We start from the raw sequence: 25,659 nt of genomic DNA, 5'->3' as shown, positions 1-25,659 counted from the left end.
AACCAGACCCCCCACCCCCACCCCGAGAGAAAGCGGCGGAAGCTCGAAGAGTTGGTGGGTGCGAGACAAATACTCCGACGAGGAGGAGACTGTCGCTGTTGTCCCCGTTCGTGGTCCCGGCGATGAGGGAGCAGCGGGGCCCGCGGAAACTTTGAAAGCGTTGGGTCCCAGGGTATGAAGGCTGCAGGCTCCCGGGGACTCCCGAGTCTTGGCCCCAACGTCAGTGGCGTAAGCGTCTCAGAACCCGCCCGGACCCCAGCGCCGCCAGAGAGGAAGTTCTTTGCAACTTCGTCCCAGACATCGGAGAGCCGAGCGGAGAGAAGCTGAAGCGGCACGTCCGAGCCCAGAGACTCAAAGCAGCAGAGAGAAAAAGGATCCGGTGGAGACAGAGGGATCGAGGAGAGACTCCAGAGGCAGCGAGGCCGCGGAACCAGCCTGGCCGCCCGCGGGCCTCGCTGCCCCCCCGAGTGAAGTCAAGGGCTGTGTGTCCCACAGGCCTCCTTAGAGCCGCTCCTACCGGCGGCCGGGCGGGGGAGGGGGGCTCCAGGCCGTCCCGGAGGCGGGCCCCTGAACTATGCCCCCGAAGCTGCGGGTGCCTTGGCCTCAGCTACCCCGGGCCGGGTGCGGAGCCGCCGCCTGAGCCAGCCCGGGAGGGAAGCCACCGGGAGTTGGGCGCACAGCTCCGGGCCGGACTGCACTAGCGCCGTTTCCCGCCTCTAGGCGCAGCTCTCGGCGATCTCCGGCAGAGCGGCTCTAAGAGGCCCCGAAGCTCCAGCAGTGTTTTCTGAACCCAGCTCGTACAGTTCCCGGCCTGGCGGCGCGGCTCCCGTAGCCTCGCTGGGCAGCCCCTTGGCGCCGGGAGGCGGCAGCGTGGGCCGGCCTGCAGTCTGGAGCGCCCCGATGGAAATACACTGTAAGCACGACCCGTTTGCATCCATGCATAGTAAGTAGGCGGCGAGCTCGCTTCTCTCACTCTCCCGCCGGGATGGGGTTGGTGGTTCCAGGCTGCGGGGCAGGTACTAAGGATGGGAGGACCCAGGACTTCTGTGACCGCACTGTCAAGTTTGCAAAGTGCAGGGCTCCCAGGCAGGGGATGTGGAGCAAAGCGCCTGGTCGACTGGGCCAGGAGCACCTGGCACCAGGAATCCCGCCTCCAGCAACCGGTAGTGTACGCAGCCAGTTGCATCTTTTCCGGGGCTCTGGCAGAAACATCGCAGTGTGCCGGGAGAATCGGGACTCGGACCTGGAGAGAGCTTTGGGCCGGGCCAGTTGGAGGGCATGAAGTTGTAGGGAGAGGTCAGTCTGAGTCTCAGCGCCCCGTACCCTAAACCCGATGGCGCCTTTTTCACCCATAGGGCTGATCAAGACTGGGGCTTGGAGGAAAAGTGGGGCCCCAGCAGTGCCTCTGGGCTTGTATGTCTGGAGGAAGAGATTGAGAGCTAAGCGAGAACACCAGGTCCAGAGCTTCAAAGGCATTCTGGAGTTGAGGAGTGGGATTTGAAAAATCAACGAAGTAGCGGACCCTGAGCTGAGCTTCTGCTTAGAAGCCTCCAGTTCATACAGAGACCGTTAAAGACACTATCAAGTCCTTCTGTGCAGGACGCTTGCTTCATGATGGCTTCTCCCCTTAAAAACAAAAAATAAAACAAAACAAAAAAGAAGCCAATTAGTCACCATTCAGGCGCCCTCCTCTTCTGAAAGACACCGCGTGTGTAGGAGACGGGGAAGGGTCATTTTGGGCGCAGGCAAGGCCAGCCGGCTGCCTGACCCGTCGGGATCTGCAGTTCACCCATTAGCACAGCCTCCTATGAGATGAGCGCTCCTCTCGCGGTGAGTTAACGCCGGATTAGATTCGGAGATTTCGAGGAAATTCCAAGTGGAACGAATCGTATTTTCCTTCAGAGATGCTGCGGAGCTGGCCTGGAGCGAGGCGCCAGGCTTCGGCAGCATCCAGCTGGGTGCCCAGCTCCGGCCCCCGCTGGCCGCAGGTCAGGAAGTTGCTTCCGCGCCGGGAGCCTTCAGACAGCGCAGGATTCTGCTTACCTAGCCTTAGGTCCTCTATTTAACAAAGGCAGCCGACACCCGGCTGGAGAGAAGGCGAGCTTCCGGGGGTGAAGATGTCCGTTCCTGCCCCCAAGGCCGAATGGCCTGGTAAGCAGGGAAATGCTGATCTAGGCTGTGGGGACTGGCTGCGGGCAAGTCAGTTTCTCTTTGTGTCCAATTTCCCGAGTCCGAGGTCATCCACCAAAGCCGTAGGGAGATTTTCGAAGAGAAGCCGCTAGCTGGGATCCCAGCTTAAATGACTCCTCACCGTTTGGGGCCTACGCCAAAACGGTTTCCAGTCCGTGGTGACCTCAGCGCCCCCAGCAGCCGTCTCCTGTACAGACTTAGCCCGGCTCTGGGAAGCTCTGATCTCGCAGACTGAGCCAGAAAAGCAAAGGCGTTTCTGTCAATACTCTGAGAGGTGACCAAGCCCCTAGCTTGGTCAAGGAGCGATTTGAGGACAAAATGGGGAGGGCTGCCCTTACGCTTCTATCCTTGCCTGTGGGAATCCACTCTCCCCTTCTGCACAGAGCCTGGCTGCCCAGAGGTTGTGCCCAGGCACTTGGGCAGATAGCATCAAGACCTGGTGGTCTCAAGGCTGTGCATGAGGGTGAAGAAAGTAGCTTCTTCCAGGTGTGTGTTAGCCAACCGCTAATGCCCCTCTGTATCCCTCCTCCTCCAGGCTCTCATCTGCCCCTTCCTTCGGAAATGCTCCCTCCTCCCATTTTCAATTTTCCCTGCAGCACGGTGGCAACTGGGCCCCAGCCCGCCTAGCTTCCAGAGCTGTTTTCTCTGGAAGTGCCCTTGATAATGATATCCAAAGCTATTTGTTTCCATAATATAGGCTCCACTTTGGAGCCCCAGTTTTTTTTTAGCTTGCGTGGAGGGGTGCGTAGTAGATCCTGAGAGGTTGCCTGGGAAGTAGGGGCTCAGACGGAGTCCCACCTTCTTGTCTTTCTTCCTGGCCCTGGTCAGTTTCTTACCACCCCAACTCCTTTCCGCTCTCGCCCACTGAAGCTGGGGGTGGCTTCCGTGGATAGCTGGTATAGGGGGAGGGGCAGACACTGCCAGGGTGTGGGCTTCTGAGTTTTCTTGTCCCCACCCTCAGCTATGGTTACCAGTTACAAAGCACTTTTATAGCCAGTCTCCTACCCAACTGTCTTATAAACTTTCAGCTACATCCATTTTACAGAAAACGATACTGAGGTCAGAGAGACAAAAGAACTGACAGGAAATTCCCAGGGACAGTGCTGGAGGCAGTCTTTTGAGGATTTACAAAAGGGAAGAGAGAGGGACTCAGATTCCAGAGAGTAGGCAGTGGCCACCTGGATGGCTACACATAAGTGCAAGGCACTGTCTGTTTAATTTAACTATGTCTGTATCCATGGCCCTACTGTCCATATGTGCCAGCACCTATCAGTTCGAGAGTCCAGTAAGATTTCATTCCTGCCCTTTCCTGTGTTACTGTTTGTATGTTTGTGTGTCCTTTTTGTGTGTGTGTGTGTGTGTCCTCTTAATTATCCTCTCTGATATTAATAGGAGGAATTTCAATGACCCTGTGGATCCTGGAGTTCAATCTACCATTGAGTCAGCACAGACCCTTTCCCCAAGACCCTATGCCCAGACATGGTCATTGAGGGTGTGGACAGGGGGGACCCTGGTGGGTAGCATGTTCTTATCAAGGCCTGAGGAGCATCTGTGGAGGCCAGCCCCTTCCAGACCAGAGCCACAAAAGTCCCAAGGGCATCTGGTATTCATCCCTTCCCCCCTGCCCTCCCCTCCTCGAAACCCTGCTCTGTGTGCCCTGTGGGGGCGGGGCTGTGTTTCTCTTGTATCTGCGTGTCAGTTTCCTGGTCTTTGCCTTGATTTATTGCATCTGTCTCTGTGTCAGTCGGTGTCTCTCTGAAAATTCTACTTGGTCCTGAAAAGTGTAGCTGAGTCCATGTCTCCCCCCAGCACCTCCCACGTGATGAACCCTCACTGTACTCCAGTCCGTTGGAAGTAGAGGCTGGGACTTGGCTTCTCTGAGGAAGTGCAGGGGGGGAGCTGGGGTCCCAGAAAACAAAGGTCCCCCCTCTGCAGATGTCCCTTTTTCTTCCAAACACCTCTTTGTTGGGTTTCCTCCATTTTTCTCTTCTCTCATCTTGCCTCCCACTGTATACACTACATTCACCTTTTTCCCCCTCTCTTTGCCCCATTCCAGCCAATCCATCCCTTTTTCTCCCTTTCCTCATTTCTAACCTGAGCTTCCCTTCCAGACACTGTCCTTGCTGTCTCATCTCATTGAGTCTCTGCTCTTTGTACACTTGCCCTTGGAGCCTTTCCAGGAAGTTGAGGGATGTAGGGGGTCCCCAGGTCATCCTGGTTCTGGTGTCAGCTGTGGATACGAGGATCAGACTCTGCAAGAGCATTGGTAGCCTGGCCTTTGTGGTCAAGACTAGAGGGTGTGGGGACTTGCTATCACCTAGAGTGTCTCACCCTTGGGTTTTTCCCCATAATATAAATGGTCTCCAAAGATCACAAATGTCCTGCAGGACTGTTTTTGGAATTTAAATCCTCCAAAGATTGCTACCGTGTTTTGGGCAGAAAATTTAAATTGCCAGTAGTATAGGGAACAAGCCATTGCAGATGGCCCCAGTGCCTGGACTAATAGATTGTCTCAAAAGTGTGCTAGGTGCTTTTAGCTTCCTTTTTGTCTTCTCAGTTTTCAATTTACTTGCGTCTTAAATCCAGCCTGTTATTGAAAGATCCATACAACCCTTTTTTATTAGGTGCTCCCAACCCCAGAACAAAGCTTTCTTAAGACCCTTGACCAAGGGTGGCTGTAGTCTTTCTGTTTTAGGTGAACTATGCAATTGTGTTCCTAACTGTAAAATTCTGTTCAGGATGGTTTTCCTTTTTCTCATGTCTGGAGTGTTTTAGAACAATCTAAACTGATTAAAGCTCATTTTGAAAATCAGAGAGAAATTCAGCTTAGAATTCGAATTAAGTACTGTTGTTATCTATAAAAAAAGTTTTTCCCCCCATGAGTTTGAAAATTTGAGGAAATATTCAATTTGGACTCTCATGGGAAAATTCAATGAATAGCTTTGGCAGTTTTTAGGAAATAGGGTATGTTATGGGTAGTTTTCTCCTCTATTTCAGATATTGTTCATGAACCTGGATAGTAGTTCAGGGCTGGGGAATAGCTGAGATGAGGTGGCTATTTTATGTTTTAGAGTTGGAGTATATTTGTGTGTGTGGGTGTGTGTGTGTGTGTGAGAGAGACCTTGGAGATGCCCTGGCTTCCCTGGTACAGCTCAGTCCCTGAAAACTTCCAGGTTAGGAGAAGATTTCCTCTTCCTTGGTCTCTAAGCTGTCAGCAGCATTGGAGATTCTTGGACTTGGCTTCTGGCTTTTGACAGTCCTCGATGATGTCAGTTAGTGGCTGATTAACAGCTACAAGGTCATGATATTGCTACACTGGATCACTCTGTGTTTACTGGTTTGGCTCTTCATTTACTTAGATCTCCGTCTCCATCCAGATGGACCTTGATGTTTTTACGTGAATGGAGCTTATTGGGTGGAGGAGATATTTTCCCAGACCCTTTTTACTTAAAGTCCATTCCAAAACCCTTTTACAACCTGGGACTCAGAAGCCTCCTCCGGCTTCTTTATTTTCCCTGAACCAACATAAAGCTGCTTGTCAATTGCAAAACACTCCAAAAATTCCAGGGAAACTCCTTTATAACAAATTCTGATACAGTAGAGTGAAATGTGATCCTTTGACCTATTTCTTTTGTGTGCTCTGATAGGGTACAGTGGTCAAGTCTGCATGTCAGCCTCATTTTTTTTATTTTTTTGCCATCTTGATTGAGGTATGAGCCTCACCTTCTTAAAAAAAGGATTTTTATCAAGGCAGTGGTTCGGTTTTGTCTCGGCAATCTGCAGATACTATTAAAAAAAATTTTTTTTAAATCCTTAGCTCTTGAATCAGACTGCTGATTTAAAAAACATTCCCCTGTCCCCAAGATCTAGGTTTATTAAAGTAATCCTTTTCACTTTTAGAGATATCTGTTAAAAGGGAAAGAGTTTCATTTAAAAAAAATCTCTTTACATTTTATGTATTTTTAAATGTATTTTCTCCCTAGGATCTATCTTAGACCTCAGCATCATGTATATAATAAGTTCTGTCCCAAGTACAGATTGAGGTCTTCATATATTCCATTGTTTAAAAAAATTACAAAGAAAATGCTAGCAACTAAATGAAACATAGTATGAGGATACTTACCATCAATAGCCCAATTGACTGGCTGAAGAAGGACAAAGGCTAAGGTTAATTTCCAAAAGCAATCTGAGGTGTTCATATAACCTGTGCGATCAGACCCCAGGCTCAAGATAGCCAGCCCACTGCCATTTTTGATCAGAGGAACTGTAGGTCCTCAAAGCGGCACTGCTTTTCCTGCGTGACTGGTTCTAACCACCCTTTCCCTTGCCTTTTATTTCTGATTTGTTTCAGGACATGGAGGAGTGAATCAGCTTGGGGGGGTTTTTGTGAATGGACGGCCACTCCCGGATGTAGTCCGCCAAAGGATAGTGGAACTTGCTCATCAAGGCGTCAGGCCCTGCGACATCTCCAGGCAGCTTCGAGTCAGCCATGGTTGTGTCAGCAAAATTCTTGGCAGGTAAAGGCAGGAGCTTCAGGCTTCCCTTGATTTTTCAAATAATGACCTAAAACATGACCCAGCAGCTGTCCAACGTGGTAGTGTCATAGTGAGAATCATGGTGGCACTTCTGCCACATGCACAGTACTTTGGACTTTTCAAAGCCCTTTTGAGGTCATTCAATTCAAAGTAACCCCAGGAAACCCTTGTTGCAGAATGGAATGTCTCAGTTAGAAGGGGTAACATGTTTTCTGAAAGCCTGATGAATTATTCCTAAGAACCCAGGAATAAGAGGTTCTTGGGAATTCCCCTATGTATATTTGGTGCCTGAGCAGGGATGGGTGGAAAATCTACAAGTTATAAAATCACATAACCAGACTTCAGTGTTTCATTTTAATGTTTTCAAAAAGCACATTCCGTTTTTAAAAGTCAGCTGTCATTTTCAGTTCTGGGTTATCATCTAGCTTATTATTTTGGGCTGCAGTGTTTTCCTTCTATATGTTTTGTTCCCTTCATGGTGTCAAGCACCCTAAATATATATGAAATTAGAGAGGAAACAAACAAACACCAACTCTCAAATTAGACAGTTGGAAGTTGCCACTTGACCCTGCAATTTGCTGCAAGAAAAATACCAACAATGCCAATTCTCCCAAAAGGCTCTGTAGCCTCTTAATGTGCCTGTTTATTTTCTTGGGTGAGATGGTCCAAGGAAGCTTGTTTTGAGATGAGGAGACAAATGTAGAGGGCAAAATGAGTGACACAGATGCTTCCAGCCAATCAACACTCAGACTGGGAAGAGGTCTTAAGAACTCTGAGACTGTCTGCATCTCGCTGCACCCCAAAACCAAAGCCGCAAGTATGTTTCCAGGCAAGTGAAGTTGTTATAGGTCTGCCCTGGCAGCCAGGAACATTCTTGGGTTTAGCTGTCAGTACTCTCTCAGGATTTCTCTTGCAGGTCAGAAAACAGCCTTTGGCCTGTAGCTTGTGTTATGATTTGAGAACAGATGGCTGAGTGGAAAATAAATATTTTGAAGTATGTCAGTGCCATTATGACTTTCTGCTTACTCTTTCCCACCTGCTGGAATTTAAGACATTCTCTCAGATGGAGGGAATAACAGTTTTTAAACGAGAAGACTTGCTGGAGGCCAAGAGAAGTTTCAGGGCCAGGGGTCTGGCAGCACATTTACAGACCATATCCTCCTGTTTATTCCTCATGCTCCTAACCATAGCAGTTCATCCCAGCCATGGAGACTGTGTGCTTCTCTCTTGTTTAGCCCTCAGCGGCAAACAAGCCTCAGCCTGAGTTCAAGGAGGAGGGAGGACATCAGCATGGTATTCTTGTTAGAGAGTGATTTTAGGTAGCAGGATGAGAATGAAAATTGAAAGAAAAAAGAAAAAACTAGAGGAGAGGGAGATAGAGAAAAGAGAAAGAAAAGAAACAGAAAAGAGATGGATTGATTCAAAAGGAGAAATAGAAAGAGAAATAAAGACAAGACAGAAAGAGAAAGGAGAACAATATCTCAGATAATTTCAGCATCAGATTTGGAGGGCCAAGTGATCTTAGATGTCTTCCTGGGAAGCCTTCTCATCATATGGAGATGGAGAGAGAGAGAAAGGAGGCCCTTCCTTTGTTTTTGCTGAGATGTCTTTGCTGAGCCGACATTTTGCTTGCTATTTGGAATCTTCTCAGAGCAAGATGCTGAGCCCTTCTCAGAGGGGGCATCCAGATACCGGGTCCTCATGTTCTGGTGCCCAGGAGCCCTCCACATCTTCCTTGGGGGACTGAAGGATACAGGCACCCTCCCAGGCCCAGCTGGCAGCCTCCCGCGGCCCGGAATAGATTTGTCACTAGGTAGAGTGGCACTCGGAAGTTATGCGCCGCTCTGGTGCCTGGCCGTTTAAGTTGTCAACAATAAATTGGAATTTCATAGCTCATTATTTTCATAACTAAGAACCACAGTGGACAAAATGTCACTCTAATTAGAACTGCCTTTTAAGAAACAAGTTCAGCCCTAAAACAGTGTGACTGGGAATTTCTGAACTGGGCTTGTTCCATGCACTGATTTTTTTTTTTATTTTTCGGTCACTGAAGAATTTGATGGGTATACACGGGGTGACAGATTGTGGAGAGCGTGTGGTGTGTGGTGGCCGTGGTTTTCAGAGGCTGCATGGCGAGGCAGGCAGGGTCCCTGGGGCAGTCCGAGTCATCTCAGGAAGGTGGCGGTCTGCCAGGAGTGTGGCATTCAGTCCACAGAGCTCAAGGCTCTGGAGGAGCTCGAGAGGCAGAGCCCAGTGGCATGTGAGACCCATTTAAATCCACCCAGAAAGCGGGGCTGTTGTCTTCTTTCACTGAAGCCTGGCTGGGAGGTTCATGCCATTTGGAATTGGGTGGTATGTTACATAGTAATAAACACTCAGAGGATTTTAATCCACAACACGTGCTCTTTCTGTTTTGCAAAGCTTTTTCTTAACCACTCTGCATTTCTGTCTTCATGTCAGCACTGCGAGGCAGGCCAGGCAAACATCCTCCCCTTATTATACAAATGGGATAACTGAGGTCCAGCGAGGCTAAATGAGTTGATTGGGGTCACACAGTGAATTAGTGTCAGAGCCACGGACTGACATCTACACCTCTTTACTCTCACACTAATGCTCCTTGCACCAAACCGCACTGTGGGTTAGTGGCTATTGTTCATCTTGTCGTGTATGAGGGCTGCATGGCTGTTTTGCTGAGATGAAAGGGTGGTTATTGAGATGAAAGGATAGTCAGAAGTTTCCAAGTTGGGGTTTTCTGGAGTGTCAGGGCTGTCTTCTAAGTGCCTGGACTATGTGTCAGACAAAAGGAAGACAGAGACCTCCTGTGTCAGGACCATAGACTTATACGGTTGGCAGTGCTCAAACGGGATGGATAGAGAGTCCTGGGCACTATCATCCCCAGCCATGCATCAGGGCGAGTACTGGGGGTGGTGAGGGCTTCATCCTGCCACCCTCTCAGGCTTTCTGCATGAATATTGCAGTACCATTGGGCTAACATATTTTGAGCACAGGGTGTTCTGCGTGTGTGAACCCCCATCCCAAGACAGTGCCTGTCCTAACAGACCCTCTGTGACTATTGATTGAGTGAATAAGTGACGAGATGCACACGAAAATGCCTGGTAAATAGTAGATCTGTCTGTAATTTCAAGGGATCTTTATTATTAGTACTAGTGTCATTTTAATTTTTATAACTAAAGCAGCAGCTTGTTCTAGTGGGAAGAGCACTGGATTCAGAGTCAGGTTTGAAAGCCTGGGACTGTTTTTAAGTTCCAAAAGGGGGTTGGGCAAGGACTTAATCTTCTGATCATCGGTTTTCCCTTTGATTACATAAAATCTTACTGGCCTCTCAGGACTGGTGTGAGAATCAAAATAATTCGAGGAAGATTCTGTAAACTTTAAGGCACTGCGCCTAAATAATGAGATGCTATGTTGTAGTAACAGATAATTTTCTGTTGTAAAATTGAAAGGATCTGCCGAATCTGCCAAGATTGCTGTGTGCTTTGATTTAGATACTTTTTAGACTTCTGGCAAAAAAAGTATTTTCTCGGATATTTCTAAAAACCTGTTTGTGACTAATAGACTTTCAGCAATTATAGAAAGAGGGAGCACAGATTGAGTTTTGCTTTATGGTCCACAAATTTGTACATGACAGTCTTCTCAATGAAAAATAGAATTTATGCATCCATATCACTGCTCCCAAATTGTTTCTTCTGTTTCTAGAATATTCACTAACTTGGCCCTAACCGGACTTACCCAAGCTGAGAATTTCAGCATCTCTTTCAGTGTAACCAGTCATTGTCCTGGGTTATCTTTCCTACCCATCACAGACCCACCTTTGCTTACCTATTGTAAACTCTTGTTAGGTTTAAATTTTTCCAGTCATTTCTAAAATGTATTTTTTATTAAAATTTTTTTCCAACTACAAGATAATCTCCTTTTCAAGAGGAAGTCAAAAATTCCTCTGTAAATGTTGAGAGAGACATCCAGTGAAGGCTCAGATTCAGAAAAGGAACCAAGTAATTTTTTTCCCCTGAAATGATCTTTCATGGCACTCCTCTCCCTGGTCTCGGTTTTACTGTAAAACCCTGACATCCTATTTGCGTTAACGAGGAAGAGCTGATAGCATGGAAATGTCCTTAGAAACAGCGATTTACCTCAGAGGAGGTCCCTGGAAGAGCTGCAGTGACTTGTGGTTGGTTGGTTTTTTTTTTTTGATTGCTTGCGTTTTGACTTATGTGTAACTCATATTGCCAGTTAATTCTAGAATTTGACATTCTTTTTAATTTTATGCCAGGATTATTGTTTTTCTCTTATGGAAAAAGATGTTGCATTTTAGGGGACAGTGTCACAGAAAGCAGGTGAGTCTGCTAGGGGATGGGAGAGCTGACGAATGAAAGGCGCAAGGCAACTTTCTGGGGCAATTTTAACTCAGAAGGCTGGGCCACAGTCCTGGTTTGGCCCTGGGTCTTGAGTGACCCTGGACAAGCCATGTAACCTTTATGGGTCTGTTTTATGTCTGTAGATGGAGACCTGTTTGTGTAATCATTCACGCATTCAGTCATTCAAAACTGAATGTTGTACTTTAGAAATTCAAAATTATGTGTTTTAGAAGTGTTGTGGGGATTAAATGGGAAAACCAACTGGAAAATTTTCTGTGAACTATCAAATGGTAGATAAATGTGACAATTAATTAATTAATTAAAGCTGAGCATTCTGACTAGCGCTATCCAATGGAAATGTAAGGTAAGCCATGTAGGAGGTTTAAAGTTTTCTAGTAGTACATTAGAAAAGGAAAAAGTAACAGGTACAATTACTTTTAATTGTATACTTTATTTAATCCAATATAATAAAAAGATGATCATTTCAACATATAACCAATGGAAAACGCATTACTGAGATTTTGTCTTTATTTTTGTACTAGTTTTTGAAAACCTGATATGTATTTGATACTTAGAGCACATGTCAATTCAAACAGATCACCTTCCAAATGTTAAAAGCCACATACATGGCTAGTGGCTACATACCAGACAGCACAGATCTGGGCATTTCCTGGACAGAGTAACCCATTACTTTGTTACCAATGTCCATTTTTCTGGTTTCTCATGGCTAAGCTCCTTTCTCCTTGGGTCGTAGGTATTATGAGACAGGGAGCATCAAGCCTGGGGTAATTGGAGGATCCAAACCAAAGGTCGCCACACCCAAAGTGGTGGAAAAAATCGCTGAGTATAAACGCCAAAATCCCACCATGTTTGCCTGGGAGATCAGGGACCGGCTGCTGGCAGAACGGGTGTGTGACAATGACACGGTGCCCAGCGTCAGTTCCATCAACAGGTGAGTGGCTGGTGCCTTTGGGAAGCTGAGGGTCTGGGTCCGGTGGGAATGCTGGTGGCTATGCACGTGCCTTTCCTGAAGATCTGGTCTCTCCTTTCACCAAATCCCCATAGGGATTATCAGTCAGGAGGGATGCTCACAGGGCTGGATGGGTCTCTCTATCACTCTTCTCTCCAAAGTAGGCAGAAGTCCTAAGCCCAGGGAGAGGAGGCTATGCCAGCTCCTGGCTGCTGCAAATTTTTCTGACTCTGGAGTCATTTCCATTACTCCCTCCACTATCTGTCTCTGCGTGTGGAGCACTCAACAATGAATTGTCCTGTTAGGTCTTCACAAATGTCGCTTCCTTGTAAGCTAGTCCTCCTTAGAGCTTCCCAGGAGGAAAATCTTTGCCTCCAGTTTGGGCAGAGGTTGAGGCACTGAATTTGGGGAACAGAGCCTGGACTTGCAGTTGGGAGATTTCAGCTCCTTTTGGATTTGCCAAGCCTGCCACAAACTCAGAGTGTGACCTTGACAAGGCTCTTCCTCTCTCTGAGAGCCCAGGATCTGGTGGTACTGATACGGGTCTGTGATTTCCAGGAGTGGCATCCAGGATGCTAAGATGCTGTGCAGTTAGGGGGTTGCCTTCTCCTCAGTTGCCCTGAATCTCACCCTTGGACAGAAAGAACCAGAGAGATACCTTAAGTACCAGGCAGAGGATCTTCTTGGGAGGGCTTTCTTTTATCCAGTCTAGTCCAGAATACATCCAACGGAGCTTTCAGAACTGAATTCCTGAAAGAACGTTTTCTATTGTAGAAAACCATAGAGTCCATTGAACTCCATTGAAACCCGTAGAGTCAAGGATGTAGTTGTGAGATGACAGAAATGATGGTTCTCTAAACCCCACAAAGAAAAGAGAAGCCAGCAGACTGAAAACATGAACAGTTCCCATTTCTCCAAGGTCACGCCCTGCTCTTGTCAGTGCAGAGCCTGCCTGGGCACAGGGGACCCCTGCAGCAAAACAAGGTGGTCAAACCAGACTGTTTCTAAGATCCCCTCTGGTCCTGACAGTTGTTGCTTCCATGATAACTCAAATGCACAGAATTGCCATGTGAGTGTCCATGTTGGTATTTAGAGTCTTGCTATCTCATAAACCGTTAGCCTGATTTTTTTCTCTCAGCAAACCTTTTCCTTGGCTCTGACGTCCCACAAGATGCTACGAAGAGCGAGGGGAATCAGACATACAATCTATCTCTTAGTTTCTGTTCTAGAGGGGCTCCTTGTCCAGCGAGGGGTTCTAGCTTTCACTGAGGAGTCTGGACAGCCTGACAATAGGCACAAAATCGCTGGAGAGGTAGCAATTATTGTGGTGGGTTTGCCGTGCCATACGGTGCTAAGTCGCTTCAGTCATTGTGCGACTTTTTGTGACCCTATGGATGGACTGTGGTCTGCCAGGATCCTCTGTCTTTGGGATTCTCCAGACAAGAATACTGGAGTAGGTTTTTAGGGGGCTTGTGGGGAAATAACTCCAGTTCTTTCTGGATTATGAGGGGGTCTGTATGCTTTTGGAGTCCCTTATTTCCAGCTCTTTGAAAGTTTTCCATGACACAAGGCAACGTGACTTTTCCCCCTTACCTGTGTCTCCAAAACCCTTAATGTGGAGTGAGGTGTGAGCCGCTCAGGGCGGTGAGGGAGCAGAGCAGTTTCCATAAAACCGGCGGTCAGGCTCGGGGACCTACAGGTTACACAGGTGGTTTCAAAGATAACTCGGATGGCCCGTGGAGGTCATAAACTCCAGTGCCGAAGTGGGGCCAGGCAGATGGTGCCATGGGGGAAGTGGCTTAAGCATAAGGCAGCCAGGGAAGGTTGGGTCTGTGCAAACTAGGAACACAAGCTGTATTGAAGGGGCAGTTGTCTCTCAGCTCCAACTGAAAGCCGCTGGGCACATGGGCCCAGTGGTAGCCTGATTTTTCCCGTCCTTAAAGAGAATCCAGAAACTAGCACTTGTTTGTGTATGTATGTGTGTGTTTGTGTATATGAAATCTCTACACCTTTAAACAGTGGCAACTAATGTCAATGAGAAAATGCTTTTGCGGGACAAGCACAAATCATTTGCTGGCTCCTAGCTTCTATCTTCTGTCATACAAGGAGGAAAACTGTTTTTTGAATGTACTTTAGAAAAATAAAACTAGCACATGAAACCAGTGACAGTGAACTTTACAAACTACCTCTCCCCAGTTGTGGTAAAGAACTAATATTCCCTTATAAAATAAGTTTATTTAAATAAAAAAGTACGTTATTTGAAAGAAGCATATGAAGAAAACCGAGCACAGTGATTACAGATGTGGTGAAGGTTGTGAAGGGGGTACTTGAAGGAGTGTCCAGGGAAATCACAGCTCAGCTGGTGCTTTGTATCCCGAGTGGTGCTGTGTGGGGGGTCAGGCTGCTAGTTGCGGGGCCATGGCTAGCCTCAGGGCTCTCCGTGGTGTCCCAGCCCAGATGGTGGCCCAGTGGCCCCGCTGGCTGTGCCTCTAAGGGGCTTCCACATCTGTGATCTCTGACAGCCTCAAGGCTTAACTCTCTTGTAACAAGTATAGAAACTAAGGCCCAGTATCTATACACAGCGCACAGGAGTGCACAGGAACTATGACTTTGAGCTCAATGTGAGGGTGGAGCCCAGGTCCCCTAATAGGAAGAGGAGGGCTGTTTCTTTCCTCCACTCCCGGGTAGGACTCTGCCAGCACAGAACTGAGAGCTGAGGAACTGTGAGGAGAGAGACAAGGAGAAGCAAACAGTCATCCCCACTGCTTCCCCACTCCCTTCCCCAGCCTCACAGCCTGAATGCTTTGCTGCCTGTCTGTAGGCTTCCTCTGTGATCTATAGCCTTTTCCTGTGCTTCTTTCTGGGGCTCCTCCTGGGAGCACTCTCTGGCTCCTCACCACATTCTTCAATGAGAACTCTTTGGTGTCTTTAGCAACAGACCGTGCAATGCAAATAAACTAAGGGTGGCAGGTGGGGGGTGGTGGTGGTGGTAGTCTTGTGTCTTGTGTGACTGCTTTCCCTCTCCCCATAGCCCCACAAAGCCTGAACCATCCCAGTACACAGTTTTATTTTCCATATAAAGATCCCACTGCATTCTAACAGATGCAGCTTCTAAGTAACTGTCTTGCAAATGTTGTGTAAGAGGTCCTTAGCTCCCTCTCTCAGCCCCTGCTTCCCTGGGAGGCAATGTCTCACTGCTCCACTACTTCAAACAGCTAGGGAGGGAGGGGGTGGCTGGATCAGTAGCTATTCTGGTGGCCACAGTGCCTTCTCCCCATCCCCCCCCCCAACAGAAGTGTGTGAATTCCTGCTGCCTTCTGGGGATCCTGCCTGGGCAGCTATGACTGACTGGGGTGAAGCAACACTGAACCAGTTCTGCTGAGGTTGTGGGAGATTTCCTGGGACACAAACCATCATGTTTATGTGACTTCTTAAGGACAAATACATGCTGGGATGCGCACAACCTGCAGGAAGGATGCTTGGAATCCAACTGGTGACAGTTGGAGGTGATTCTCCTAGAGCTGAGCCCAGTGAGGGGGATGAGGGGACGGATGGAGTCTTACTTCTTTGTTCTTTCCAGTCCCATGGCTCTAAATCGAGTGGCACTCCCAGCTTAGAGGGGCGGCCCTATTTAGCTCCAGCCGTGGTTGTCCTGTGAGAATGTGGTGCCGGTATTCTGGGTGTTCTGATTTTTCAGGAGAAGCTAGAAATTCATGTATTCATGTAAAGCTCCCAACTTAACAATATTGACAACTAATTCAAATGAAAATAAATGTACCCTGCAGGCCAAACACACCTAGTCCAACGATGGGTGTGGCCTGGGGATGACCCTTTATGAACTGTTCTTCAGCCTAACTTGGGCAGCAAGCCTTCATTCATCCCTTTCCTCTTTCTTCTCCATGTCAGTTGCAGGCCTGCCTGTCTCCTGTGGGCTCTCTGCAGCTTGGCTGCTGTCTTGCAGCTTGGACCCTTGGTTTTTGCATTCTTAGTACAGCTGATGGCCCAAGATTCTTTCTGCACCTATGGCACCAATGGCAGTTTGATCAGTGCAGTAACCATGGGTATTTCTTCAGCCCTATAACCTCATTTCTTCTTTTAAGGCAACACAATTTTCTTTCAATGGAATTTTGTATGTGGTAGTGGGGGGTGGGCTGGTGGCTGGAGGTGATAGTGAGAAGACTTAGCCTTTCCAAGCAGTGAGGGTGATGTTGAAATGGGACCCTTGCCAATGTCTGTAATATCTAAAGTTGCTCAGACTTGGAATCTTTGGATTCTAGACGGATTTTGAATCCAGATAGGCTTTATGTGTTATGTAGGAAGTATTTAGTCTCTCTGCTAAAGTCCCCGGAGAAGGCAACGGCACCCCACTCCAGTACTCTTGCCTGGAAAATCCCATGGACGGAGAAGCCTGGTAGGCTACAGTCCATGGGGTCGCTAAGAGTCGGACACGACTGAGCGACTTCACTTTCACTTTTCCCTTTCATGCACTGGAGAAGGAAATGGCAACCCACTCCAGTATTCTCGCCTGGAGAATCCCAGGGACGATGGAGCCTGGTGGGCTGCCGTCTATGGGGTTACACAGAGTCAGACACGACTGAAGCGACTTAGCAGCAGCAGCAGCAGCTAAAGTCCCACCTCCTTTGAATGTGGCTCAAAAAAAAGTGCCCAGGCATGGGAGTTGACTTGCTGTGTGACCTTGGGCAGGTCATTTGAGCACTCTGGGCTTAGTTTCCTTATTTGTAGGAATTCTTTGATTGTTGAGCTTCCTCCCCTATTGGACCATCTAGAATGATCCTATGGCATTCAAGGTCAGGCAAAGTAAAGTAAAGGCTGTACCTCTTACTGCTGACTGTCAATTAGCCCCAGTTGTCTCAGGTTTAGAAAAGTCCAGAGCGTGACTCTTATGGTGATGAGTCTTGATGTTAATTTTTTGTTTTTTAAGAATCACTCTAATTCAATTATAGTCTTGTTCTTCCAACTCCCATTTCTTCTCCGTAGAAGATGATGCTCTTTGTTCTCTTCCTGGCAGCTGCTGCAGGCAGATGGGCAGAATCTCTGTCTCTGGAGATACCTTTGGAGGGTTCCCTACAGTTCAGGTCCCCCCATAAAGGACAGCCCTGCCACAGCCTTAAAATAGGATGTGGGGATGGCTACCTCCCCTCCCCAGCTCCCAAGGGCATCCCATGTGTTTTTAAGGCATTTGTGGAAAATATGAACCTTTTAAGGTTGAAGCTAGTCATTAATCTTTATGAGATACCAATGAAAATAACAACAACTAACATTTATCGAGAATTTACTATGCAGCAACCACTGCTTCTAAGTACTTAATTAATTCTCGTAATAACCCTATGAGGCAAGAATGATTCTTAGTCTCATTTTGCAGATGAAAAAATTGAGGTAGAGAGGTTAAGTAACTTGCCCAAGGTCATGCAGCTGGCAGATTGTAAAACTGGTGTTCAAACTCTAGAAGTCTGGTTCTGGGGCCTGGTCACCTCACCACAGCTGCTGCTCAATGATTTATAACAATTGATCATGTTTTACTGACAATTTATAAATATTTTTAAAGAAAAATGAGGAAAATATAATTTTCTTTGCCTATGTACAAATTTAATGGAAGACAATGCTTTGAAACTTAGGACTTTATGCTGGACTTCAATGGGAAATAGTTACAATATATTTTACCATATGTTTGTACACGTATAAATCAAAATATAGATAAATATAGTTAAATCTTGCATCTCCATATATATATTCACACATCTAGCGATATATATGTAGACACACACACACATATATACAGAGAAGGTGACATACACAGACATCCCCAAATTAGGTCAGATGCTAGTTTAATTCCTGTAGTCTAAAAAACTGCCTCACTCCTAGGTCTTTGTTAACACATTCCCTGTTTGCTTAGTCAAAATAAGTGGTTTGAATATTGGAGAAAACAAATAAGCAAACACTGTGAGGATATTTGAGGCAAAACATTGCTGACTCAACAGAAACAGCAAAAGCCCTCTGCAGAGCTCAGGTGGCCTGGACTTCAGAGAGCCCGTGGCTGGGCTGTGGTGCAAACAGAAACATCCATTCCAGGCTGTCAGCTGAGGATGCTGAGTGCCCTCCATGCCCAGCGTTGAACTGTGAGATCACAGAGAGCAGGGGCCAAGGCCTGATGAATTTTAGAGGAGGCAGCTGCCGTTTCTTTTCTCCCTTTCCTGGTACACAAGCTGGAGACCAGTACAGCCTGAAACAAACTTCCAGAAAGAATGTTCTGGAACATGAAGAAGTTTCTTATATAAAGCTGAGTGAACAGAGCAGGACATAGAATTGTACACATGGTTTAATCCTGATTTTATTAAGAAAAAAAATGGATATTTCCAAATGCACATAGGAATGCGAGCAAAAAGGAAATACACCAAAATGTGGTTTTAGATGTCTTATTTATACTTGTCCAAATAGTCTACCATGAGCCCAAAAGACTTTTATAATTAGGAAGCACTCTAATAAATGTTCTTTAAAAGGTCACAGTTGGAGGCTGGGATAGAACTTTTCCAAAGAAGCTGCACATTTTGTTACCATCCACCCTTCTCCTAAGTGCCAGGGAAGGAATCTTCTTGCACACCCCAAGTGACTTTTGGCCTGGCCCTGGTCAGCCACTCCCTAGTGGCTCAGTTGGTAAAGAATCTGCCTGCAATTCAGGAGACAGGGGTTCGATCCCTGGGTCGGGAAGATCCCCTGGAGAACCCACTCTAGTATTCTTGTCTGGAGAATCCCAGGCAAATCAGTCCCTGACTCCTTTACAACCCCATGGACTGTAGCCTGCCAGCTTCCTCTGTCCATGGAATTTTCCAGGCAAGAATAGTGGAGCGGGTTGCCATTTCCTCCTCTAGAGTATCTTCCCAACCCAGGGATCGAACCTGCGTCTCCTGTATCGGCCGACAGATTCTTAACCACTGTGCCACCTGGCAGGGATGTTATTCTTCCTGTGGCTTTCTAAGGCAGAGAAACCAGGGGACAGGGAAGTCACCAGGTGCAGTGGCTTTATTCCACAGATGGGAGGTTGAGGTCCAGGAAGGGAAGAAACTTTCTAACTTGCTCAGGGAGTTCCTGATGGAGCTGAAGCTGCTCCAAGAATAGCATGACTATTTGTAACATTAACACATCAATCTCTTCCTATGGAAGAGGCAGTTGAGGCCCAAAGAGGGGTGCCAGTTACCCAAAGACACCCAGGGAGGTAGGGGCCGAGCTAGAACTAATCTATAATTTTTCCAAACCCCCAGTTCCAGACCTGGATTTATAATCTGTCCCCACTTCCATGAGCCAACTTGATATGGGTTTCTGGCATTGCTACTTGAGATCTCTTCTCTACTGTGATGGTAAATAGCAATTTTTTTCTTTCTCAATTGTTCACAGGATCATCCGGACAAAAGTACAGCAGCCACCCAACCAGCCGGTCCCAGCTTCCAGTCACAGCATAGGTAAGAAGAACTTTTAAAAAAAATTTTAAAAATCTAATGGGCTCCAAGTACTCAAAAGAACTTTTAATCATTCTTATGGACAGATAATTCTGCATAAAACACTTCGGCACACGTACTAATGCGCCTTCTTTGTCATTCTCCAAGGGCTGAACCTGGTAAATGAATTTTATAAATACTGCTAAAAGGTTTTGAATTTTACTGATTATTATGATAAATAGCTTTCACCATGAGACAGAAAATTGAAATCTAAGCCAAAAAAAAAAAAATCCACTAATGGGGGTCTATAGAATGTCAGATAATTAAAGTAATAAATCAAGAAAGGGATACTTATTCATAACATTTTCTGCATCATTAGTCAGTAAGTAGTTTTGAATGTGTTTTTTTCTTCTACCAACCAGCCCTTCCACAATTCTTTGTGCACTTGCAGTCTTGAGTGAAGATGTGGCAAAACTTCCTAAACTTTCTTTCTCTCTCTCTCTTGCTTCGATCTCGTTGCTCCGTGAACTGTCAAGGGCTGCCACTGGGGTTTCTGACACTCATGGGTGAAGTCTGACAGTGACCAAGGAGGGGAGTTATATTTCCTACTACTCAGGAATTCAGAAGTTTCCCTTGCCTTCCCTTCCCTGCAAAGATCCTGAGATGAAAGTGACGTGTTTCTACTCAAGGTGTATTATTTCTCCACCTGGGATAAGGGAAACACCTCTGGTTAGCTGGGAGAAAGCGTGAAGATCTCTGATTGTTTATGGTTGCCTCTTTGCATCAAAGTAAGACAGAATTTCTCCTTTTACATAAAATAATTCTTCATTTAGTAATCCATCCAAAAAGCATTGTCTAAGCCCCTGCTATGCAACCAGTTGTGGAGACTAACACTATAAAGGGAGTAGGACAAAATCCCCCGTTCTCAAGGGCTTCTTGGTCTAATGGGGACTATCACGAAGAGCCCAGGTTTCGACAGATGTTTTCAGGATTCCCTGGTGGCTCCGTGGTAGAATCTGCCTGCCGGTGCAGGAGACGCGAGTTTGATCCCTGGGTTGAGAAGACCCCCCCCAACCCCCCAGAAGGAAAAGGTGACTCGCTCCAGTATTCTTGCCTGGGAAATCTCATGGACAGAGGAGCCTGATGGGCTACAGTCCATGGGATCACAAAAGGCCAGGCATGACTTAGCGAATGAACAACAACAACAATAACAATTACAAAGAGAAGTTTGCAAACACTGAGATCAGGCTCAAGAAGAACAGTGGGAACAGAAGAGAGGGATGGACCAGCTGTGCTGCGCTGGAGTGAAGAGGATTGAGGAGTTTCATTTCATTTGCAGCTTTAACTATTTCAGGTCCTATAGCAATGACTACTAAGGGTAACTGATAATATTCTTTCAATTGGGTTAGAGGAATAATTCCACTTGACAGTCAGCAGATTGCCTTATCTCAGAAATTTGTATAAAACCTATGTCTTATGTGTGTGCCGCCCCTAATAGTTTATAAACTTATCAAAGAGTGAGGAAATGGAAGCTTTAGAGAGATGAAATAACTAGCCCTCGGTCACATGGCCAGTAAGTGGAGGAGCCAGAATTGGAACCTGGGTCTTTTGAGCTAAGTGTGATCACAAAATATTGGAACAAATGTCATCAGTTTTGTCAGCAGCATGGTGAACCTTGGTTACATGTAGTTGTTGTTGTTTAAAGTACCAAATGACTTGTGATCTTCTTTCTTCCTCTGTTCTTTGCACCTTAACACAAAAAAGGTTGTGAGATTTGCATAAATCTATTTTGAGGCGCTTCTTCTTGTGAAGGAAAAGAGAAGTTAACGATTTCTACTTCTGTGTCTCCTAAGGAAGATCTAAAATCAAACTCAAATATGAGAAGAAAGCTCTGTTCCCCTTAGGTCTGGAGGGGCAAAAGCTGGATGTGCTCCAAGGAAAGCAACAAACAGCTTCTCAATGGATCACCACCATCTCCAGTACTTTCTGACGCTTTAGCGTCAAAAGCAGCTCCACCTGCCTCCAGCTAGTTATAGCCAAAGGAAATGTGCCTGAGATTGGTCTACAGGTTTTAATGAACCGAGAAAGAATTCTCACAGCCCAGAAATGGAAATACAGCTGTATGGCTTGAGAGGACCCTGATGACTGAAGGATCTCCCTCTTAGATTCTGGGGCCAGGAGTTAACATGAAACTTGCTGAAACCTCCCCTCCCCCATTCTTATTCTTAGGAACTTAGATATTAATACCTCAGTCATAGTAAGTCATCAACCCACGTTTTGGGGCAGAAGAAATCTAGACTTTAAGTCAGAAGACCCAAGGCTGAGCCCTGGTGCTACTGCTTATTAGTGAGATGACTTTGAGCCAATCACTTTGCCGTATGGAGGCTCAGTTTCCTCACTTGATAAATGAGAATGAATAATAGCATTCGGTTATTGCAAGCATCAAACGAAAAGTACATTATTCATGTGAAGCGTATTATTGTTTTTCCATTATTCATTAGTGAGGAGCAGATTACTACAGGGCTTAAGACTTTAGTTCTTGGGTTCCAGTCACTGCATTGTCTCATTAGTTGTGTGACCTTGGGCAAGTCACTTACCTTCTCTGAGCCTTGGTTCCCTTACCTTTCCAGTGACCTAGCTTTATAAGTTTGTTCTCAGAATTAAATGCAATAATGCAAGAATGCCTGGCATAGAGTAAGTTCTCAGAAAAAATTATCATTATTGTATATCAATGTATATAACAGAGTATATTATATTAATATTATATAACTAATATTAAATATTAAAATCCAGGTAAACTGGAAGGAGAAAAGACAGTGAGGAACTATTAAAAAAAGAAACAGTCTTTATTAGGTGCTTTGCTGGCTATGTGTGTGAGTGTGCAGATATTTATGTCTGCGTGGATGGGTGGATGTGTAAATAGGCAGTGAGCCTGCCTAAACAGAAGGTTGTTTTTAGCACTGGCTGGCTGTGGGCTCCAGCTCCTCAGTTTCTCTGCTCCATCCCCCTGCTTCCTGCATCCTTGGATAGGCTGGGTTTGAGTTCCTTTCACCGCTGTCAGTTCTCTTGGGAGGGGGGCGCTCTTGTCTTCCAGGTGTGGCTGCTGTTCTGGGGGAGGCATCCTTAGCACGCCCCCCACCCTCTCCACGCGGCCCACCAAGCTGGTGTTGGGGGAGTGCCTTGGCCCGCTGGCTGGGGCCCAACATTCCTCCTCCCCGGAGCCGCCCCCCAGCCTCCTGCCGGGCCCTGACCGTCCTCTCCCTCTGCGCAGTGTCCACGGGCTCCGTGACGCAGGTGTCCTCGGTGAGCACGGACTCGGCTGGCTCCTCCTACTCCATCAGCGGCATCCTGGGCATCACATCCCCCAGCGCAGACACCAACAAGCGCAAGAGAGACGAAGGTAAGAGACGCCGCGCGCCGTCGGGGGTGGACGCGCCGGCTCTGAGGGATTTGTTTCCAGGCCCTTGGTCAGGGGCGAGAGCACAGATGGCCGCTGTGTGCTCCCCTTATCTGCAGAGCTCTGGAGGCGCCGGGCTCAGCCGCCACCTGACCCTCGGGGAAGAGGCTAAGCCTTCTGGGAGAGGACTAGGGGCCCGGCTGGGACTGGACTTCTCCCTGACCTCCTCCCATCTTCACCCTTTGGAGGGAAAGGCAGTCCTGGCAGAACTCCATGACCTGTGCTTTGCCGCCTCTAAGAAGCCGGTGCCTTGGCAGATGTGATGTCCAAAGGCAGGGTGTGGGGGTATGAGCACAGCAGCAATGGCCCCTTTTGGGGGGACCCCTGGGGAGAGGAAGGATCTGGGCATAGTGAGAGGGGCACACCTCCTGTAGTAGGCTCAGCGAGTGGGGTCTCTCCCAGGCCTTCAGCGTGGTGCTGGGAGGGGGTGGTTGAGGAAGTGAATAATCTCATCTCTGCCCTTAGGGCCTGGAAGGAAGGAGTGCAGGGGCCTCCCAGGGATTAAATAGATGTCAATCTTCCCTGTTGGTTTTTCTCAACCCTCAGTATGCTGCCCCGGCCTCCAGAACTGGCTGCCTCTGTCCCCGGACACTGGCCCACCTTAACCCTGGTCTCCTTTCCCTGGATGGGCTGCCAGCTTGGGCTGACATTACTGGATCTGAGAGGAGAAATGACCCCCTGGGAGTCTGCAAAACCTTGGTCAGGAAAGGAAAGGGAAAAAAAAAAAAAGGCCAGAGTCTAGGGCCTGAGAGCAGCATGACAGAAATCTTGATTCAATTATTCACTTCTTTGGCACAATTCCCTTTCTCGACTCCCTGTAAGGGATGTATGTTCTGTGTGAGCACATGCCTAAGTACTTAAGACCTGTAACTAGAAAACTGAGTCGGCCCAGCGGTGGATCGGCGTGTGGTCTGTGTGTTCCAGGCCATGCCCATAGCCTCTGTGTCGAGCTATGGGAGATGATCCACGACTTTTGGAACCTGCTTCACCTCTTTCCGCCTGCTCCTGATGTCAGCAGATGTCAGAAGTCTTTAATTCGGTGGCTTGCTGTGCCGTGTTCCTGCAGGAGGCAGTGGGCCTACCATCTCTGTTGGTTTATGGGGTTGATGGTGTCATCTTTTCATTGTCACCTGGACTCACTGCAGTTGTGCCCAAGCTGGAGCCTGCTGTGTTTGATCATGCGGAGGGGCGGGTATTTGAGGCTCCCTCAGAGGCTGAGGGATAGAGGCAGAGTTTTGAAGAGAAAAAAAGAAAAATTGAGCTTGATGTTTACCATCAAACACACAGGTCCTGAACTGGGGAGATTGTGTCACTGTGTTTGTTGAGTGTGCTAATGGCTTTCAGGCTCTGGTGAGTGGTCACTCTAGCCTCCCAAGCTGCTTGAGAAGGTGTAGAATGGTCAAGATGTGGGTATTATTCGTCTACACTACTCTGTGCTGGGCAGATCCTTCCTGAAGGCTGTGACCCAAAGTATTGACCTTGAAGAGGGACAGTGACAAATTGGGATGTGTCCAGATGGGGATAACCTGATGAAGAGGTATTTGGCGGAACACCTTAGGGCTCTAAGGATGTTTTGGTACCAAGAAGAGGAGAATGAGCAGGGCTGGATTGTTGCTTTCAAATATTTGGAGGGCTGACATGAAAGGCAAAAGGAATGAGACTCTGCTGTTTAGCCTCAAAGGCCAGTGTGAGGCAGATGAAGAAGAGATTTCAGCTCAGAGTACAAGTCTGCAAATATGAGAGTGGTCTACGGCAAAAAGGGGCTGCCTCAGGAAGTAGTGAGTGCCCCATCGCCAGAGGTGTGTTAGTAGAGCCTAGGTGGCTGTTTGCTGGGCTGCTGTGTAAGAGTATCAAGAATCAGGTGCAGAGTTTGATGATCTTTCAGATCCTCAGTTTTGGAATTTATGATTGAGCCCTGATCCTCAGAAAAACTTGGGAGGTGATCCTGTCTGTGGTCTGGGGCTAAGAGAGAATGAGTTGATGGTCCTGAAAGCTTACAGGATTGGAAAGATTGAGAGACCAAGCAACAAGTAGAGCCCCAACCCACTCTCTGCCCTGCATCACTGACGGTGGTTGTGGTTGGGCAGAGAGGTGGCTGGAAGTGCCCTTGCTCATATCAGCAAACTGCCTGGGAAGAGTATAGTGAGGTGCTCTCCATGGACCTTTCCATCCTCCCCCTATAGCTCTCCAAATCCTTGCATTGGATTTAGGAGGAATTGAAGAGGTGGAGATTGCCACCCCCTTTTTATAGGGGAGGAAACCAAGGCCCATGGAGTTCCATGATGTTGGCAAAGCCACAGAGCTGGTATGGCCAGGGGGTTGAGTGGGCTGAGGAGTGGAGAGAGCCCTTGAGGCTTCAGCTCCCCAGCTCCCTGGGCTGGACCGAGCCTGGAGATGGTGTGAGGAGGGTTTCAAGCAAAAGGGCATGGTCAGCAGGTTGGATGCTGCCAGGAGTATGGTGAGAAAGTAAGAATCAGTCACTGGGGAAACACAGGGGAAGTGCTGGTGAACTGGGTTCTGGCCCATTGAGGCTGCAGCCCATAACACCATTTTCCTCAGGAGCTCTCAGCAGACTGAGTGAAGGGCCATGGGGCAAGAGAGGCAATAAAGGGCCAAAAGAAAGACAGCTAAAGATCCCCATCCCATTTTTCAGATGGGTGACTGAGGCTGTGCACAGTGG

General features: G+C 47.4%; 1 protein-coding gene across 12 annotated transcripts in view; it reads left to right on the top strand.

The window, feature by feature from the left end:
* PAX5 (paired box 5) overlaps window positions 1-25,659 on the top strand; it is a 180,523-nt gene that overhangs the window by 6,460 nt on the left and 148,404 nt on the right. For 4 of the 12 annotated variants that reach the window (XM_081510326.1, XM_081510311.1, XM_081510287.1 and 1 more), the window contains exons 2-5: window positions 6,542-6,707; window positions 11,856-12,053; window positions 19,482-19,546; window positions 22,794-22,922. In XM_081510326.1, the coding sequence (XP_081366452.1) occupies window positions 6,542-6,707; window positions 11,856-12,053; window positions 19,482-19,546; window positions 22,794-22,922 (558 nt within the window). Of the gene's footprint in view, window positions 1-295; window positions 944-6,541; window positions 6,708-11,855; window positions 12,054-19,481; window positions 19,547-22,793; window positions 22,923-25,659 lie in introns of those variants that run through there. The other 8 variants (XM_081510375.1, XM_081510347.1, XM_081510336.1 and 5 more) reach the window with 4 other exon arrangements.

The sequence above is a fragment of the Giraffa tippelskirchi genome, chromosome 1, assembly GCF_054371585.1.
Source record: "Giraffa tippelskirchi isolate mGirTip1 chromosome 1, T2T-mGirTip1v1.2.pri, whole genome shotgun sequence".
Lineage (NCBI taxonomy): Eukaryota > Metazoa > Chordata > Mammalia > Artiodactyla > Giraffidae > Giraffa > Giraffa tippelskirchi.
This window is presented reverse-complemented; position numbering and strand designations above follow the sequence as displayed.